General features: G+C 32.3%; 1 protein-coding gene across 1 annotated transcript; it reads right to left on the bottom strand.

Moving 5' to 3' along the window:
• Positions 1–3,238: 3,238 nt before the first annotated feature.
• On the bottom strand, positions 3,239–3,775 carry LOC127119659 (uncharacterized). Its single transcript, XM_051049936.1, has 2 exons — positions 3,469–3,775; positions 3,239–3,372 (listed from the first exon to the last, which is right to left on the bottom strand). The coding sequence occupies exons 1-2, from the start codon at positions 3,724–3,726 to the stop codon at positions 3,316–3,318; spliced, it is 315 nt and encodes a 104-aa protein (XP_050905893.1). The 5' UTR covers positions 3,727–3,775; the 3' UTR covers positions 3,239–3,315.
• Positions 3,776–4,012: the final 237 nt, after the last annotated feature.

The following is a 4,012-nucleotide window of genomic DNA, read 5'->3' as shown; positions in this document are numbered from 1 at the left end:
AGTGGTATACACCATTATCACCATGAGAATAACTTATGACACTTTGCATAACTTTCTATATAGTATTCTCATAGCGGGTCAATCCGGTATAAATATTACTCTTAATATTCATACCTATGTTTAAGACTTGATAACTCTTTATCCATGATCCATGAGATGTGATCATCAGTCTATAAACATAATAATCTCAATGCTTTAATGTTATCCCACTTCACAATAAAGCGCGACGACGAATACTTTAAGAATAGTGTCCTTATGTTTAATGTGATCTCATGATCAAGTCACACTTGATCCATTAAACGGACTATCTATTCTAGGACTTTATTAAACAAACATAATAAAGAAAAAGCCTTTTATTATTAATAAATAATTCGATACAAGTACCAAAAGTATTGGCCTCTAGGGCTTACACCAACAATAGCACCATTCGATCAGGATTATTTATGGTTGAACCTGAGACATGATGCAGATTATAAGGTGAAGTGGTAGTCACTGCATTCTCTGCATATGTTGACATACCAGTTTGTAGGCATGCCATCAGCGTTGACAGTATACCATATGGATATTCCCTGCTACCCATAAGAAATGAGCAACTTGGGATATAATTTAGCATATGGTCCCTTAGATTTAGTTTTATGGCCTTAGGATCAATTGGGAGAGTCACTAGTTATGATAGGGGAACTCCCCCATCAGATAGTATCGATGATATCATAATCAATGATACTGTAGATATGGTTGTTTCGATCGGACCCGAAACTACCACATCTTCAGCTGTTGATCCGAACGATTGTTCTCCCTTATTTTCGGAATTATTATGAGGGTTAGGGGAAGAAGGGTTCTTCAAAGGTGAGGGAACCATTTTAGGGAGGATTTTACCACTTCTCAATCGCATACACACATAACTATCGGGAATATTTCAAGCATGAAGAATAGTTTAAAATGTAACAAACAACAAAGGTTGATAAGGTTTGAAAAATTTAGCACAAAATGGTCCCTTTAGGCGTGTCAATTTAATTACTTGTACTTTTTGGTAAACAATTACTTTGTTTTGAATAGTTGCTTGCAGGACCAAATTAGAAAATCCTAAGACGTTTTTACACATATTTCCCAAAAAAAGCAGATGCTTGATAGTTACTATAGCTTAAAACTGAATGTTTAATGCAGTAAATAAAAGTACGTGAACGAAGAAATGGGAAAGTAATAACTTTAAATTAGTAAATGTAAAGTGAAAAGTACTTTGATTAAGTAAAGAAACAATGGTGTACAAAATCATACATTTCTTCACAATCTCGTTTCTCTCCTTGACTTGGGTACTTTGAGTTCTAGAGTTTTTAGTAATGATATTGCTACCCGATTTCTAACACTAGAATCAATATATATATATATATATATATATATATATATACACTAATATGAAAATAATTGTCTATAACAATTATTTCCCTACTGTGTGACACATAATCTCCTATGAAGTTTCTAATCTTCTGTCAAGTCCCCGTGTGTCTACGACGTTTAAATAAGATTAATAAGCAGTTATTCAACCTTATCCTCTTACTTCGCTCCAACCATCACAACTGATGATTCAACTTGTCGAATTTTGAGAAAAATACTCTCAACATTTAGAAAAATGTTAAGTTAAAACTCAACACCAAACATTTCGAACTCGACATTTTATGGTCGAACATTGAGCTTGTCGCACATGTCACTATGTGCTCTCATTTTCACTAAGTATTATCTTAATGTTGTCTTCTTGGTCGAACTTTGTATGTCGAGAATTTTCAAGTTAGCATTTAGGTTTAGGATAAAATCTGATTAACAAGTGTTTTTATAATAAAATATGATTATCTAATCCTTCGTTTATTTAAGAAAATCGAAATAATAGATAATTAATTTTAAAATAAAAAATAAAATAAAAAGAATTGCATCACTTTTTAAAAATATATATAAGTTGCATTTACTGGGATTCGAAATATGCAATGAATTATTTTCTCCCTCGATTATATTTAGAAACCAAGAGTATACGTGGTATTTATTTTTTAAAAAAACACAGCGCGAATTGGCATTATAGCTCGATTTTTTGTTAAGTGAGGTGAAAGATTTATCATAAAATGTATTATTTATAGTAGTGTATTCTCTCATTCACTTTTGTCTAATATAATTTTTATATAATAAATAGAAAGTTATTGTTCAAATATGATGATTTTGTTGTTATTTGTTAATGTATGAATGATTAAACATAAAGTTATATTTTTTTTATATGTGTATGCATGACTCAATAAAAAATTTGTAAAACATCGAACCAACCAAACCGAACCAAACCGCATTTATTTGATTTATTTTGGTTCGATTTTATTTCTAAAAGTCAATCGAACCAAATTAGACCGTATATTTTTTTCTCTTGCATTTTGGATGATTTTTCGCGTCAAAACGATCAAACCGCATCATAAACACCTTTATTTTCAAGAACTCTGCTTTGCTCTTGACCAATCAAAAAGGATACACCAAAGTTTTCAAATTTAATGAAAATATCTTCTACTTAAAATGATAGTGTAGTGTGTATTGGATTAGTATCTGTATTTTACATACAACAATGGCATAAGGTCAAATAAAAGTTAGGAATATGGAATGCATGTTTCGGCTTTTTGACGAGTCTGGTCGGTATGGATTGACGTATTTGAGATAATGGACAAATATGAGCGGTTAATGAGAATGATAGATTGCATAATGACTTTCCCATAAGTCAAAAAATGAGTCGGTTTTGAGAATTGAGGTAACTTATAATGCATAGAATCTATTGTGTTTACATTGAACTTATAACGTTGATGCTAAATTTCTAAGGTTTCAATCATGTTATAGTAACTTGCATTTGAACTATATCAGATGCTTAGTTGTTATTTTCCAAATGGCGACTTAGTGGTGTATTATCATTACCAATCCTGATTTTAATAAAATTATAAGGATTCAAATATTTATAATTATATTTAACTAGTATATGGTTAAATAAATAAAAGAAACGTGGCCTAAAGTTGCATCCTTTAATGGCCTTGTGTTATCCATGGTCGCATCGCTATCTAATAAAGTATTTTTAAAAATTTAATAAAATTCAGAACAAAATATACGAACCAAATTTATTTATTTATATACAAACAGATGTAATATCATATCATATCATCATATAGACGAGTCTCTGAAAACCAACTAAGAATCTAACTAACACTGAGAATCACATGACAACGGAGAACTGAAAGAAAAGAATTGCAAGATGATGATTGATGAATGAAGTTGAAGAATTCCTGCCACAATACAATTTGTTAGTTATTCAAGTGAGTCCCTTGGGGAAGGAAAAAAAGTGCGGACAAAAATATACCACCACTGCAATCAAACAAGAATAAAACCATCACTGCTTAGATTCTCAAAAAAGTAAAGTAAGAAGATAAATCAAGAAGCCTAATGAACAAGAAAACCTACCCCGACGCCGAAAATAACATGCCCTACGATGAACATCAAGTAGATCCTCCTCCTCAGTCGTCGAGGTAGTGCTCGTGGTTCATTGTTCAGTGGTTGTCGTTGTGGTGGCTGCTGCGGAGGCGGCTGTGGTGGTAGGTTTCCTACGTTCGGGGGTTCATGACGACGTTGAGCTCGTGGTGGTGGTGGTGGTGGCAGTGGTGGTAGCTGTGGAATATTGGGTGGTGGTGGCGGTGGAGTATTGGGTTTTCTTGAGGTCATGGCGATGGATTAGTTAATAGAAGTGAATGCTTGCTTGGAATAATAGGGAATGTTAATTGTTATAGAGATATATGTGATTTATGAACAAATAATGTTGATAGTGACTGAGTTGAGAGATTTAGAAATAACTAACTCGGTAACGGTTTTCTAGTTGGTTAGTTTAGTTAGTTAGTTACCAAACTGTTTAAAAGTTAGTTATTATAATTTTCAGTTTGATTAGCTGGTTGAATACTTATTGTAAGCAAGTTTCCCTACTTTTCAATTTATTTTTAATTATTTTAGCCGG

Source organism: Lathyrus oleraceus, chromosome 2 (genome assembly GCF_024323335.1).
Source record: "Lathyrus oleraceus cultivar Zhongwan6 chromosome 2, CAAS_Psat_ZW6_1.0, whole genome shotgun sequence".
In the NCBI taxonomy this organism is placed as follows: domain Eukaryota; kingdom Viridiplantae; phylum Streptophyta; class Magnoliopsida; order Fabales; family Fabaceae; genus Lathyrus; species Lathyrus oleraceus.
This window is presented reverse-complemented; position numbering and strand designations above follow the sequence as displayed.

Excerpts from the sequence above, each read along its gene's own strand:
- LOC127119659 (XM_051049936.1), bottom strand. The coding sequence starts at position 3,726 with ATGACCTCAAGAAAACCCAATACTCCACCGCCACCACCACCCAATATT. Across the intron at positions 3,373-3,468 it reads ATGTTATTTTCGGCGTCGGG|TGGTGGTATATTTTTGTCCG; the intron begins GTAGGTTTTCTT and ends GTTTGATTGCAG.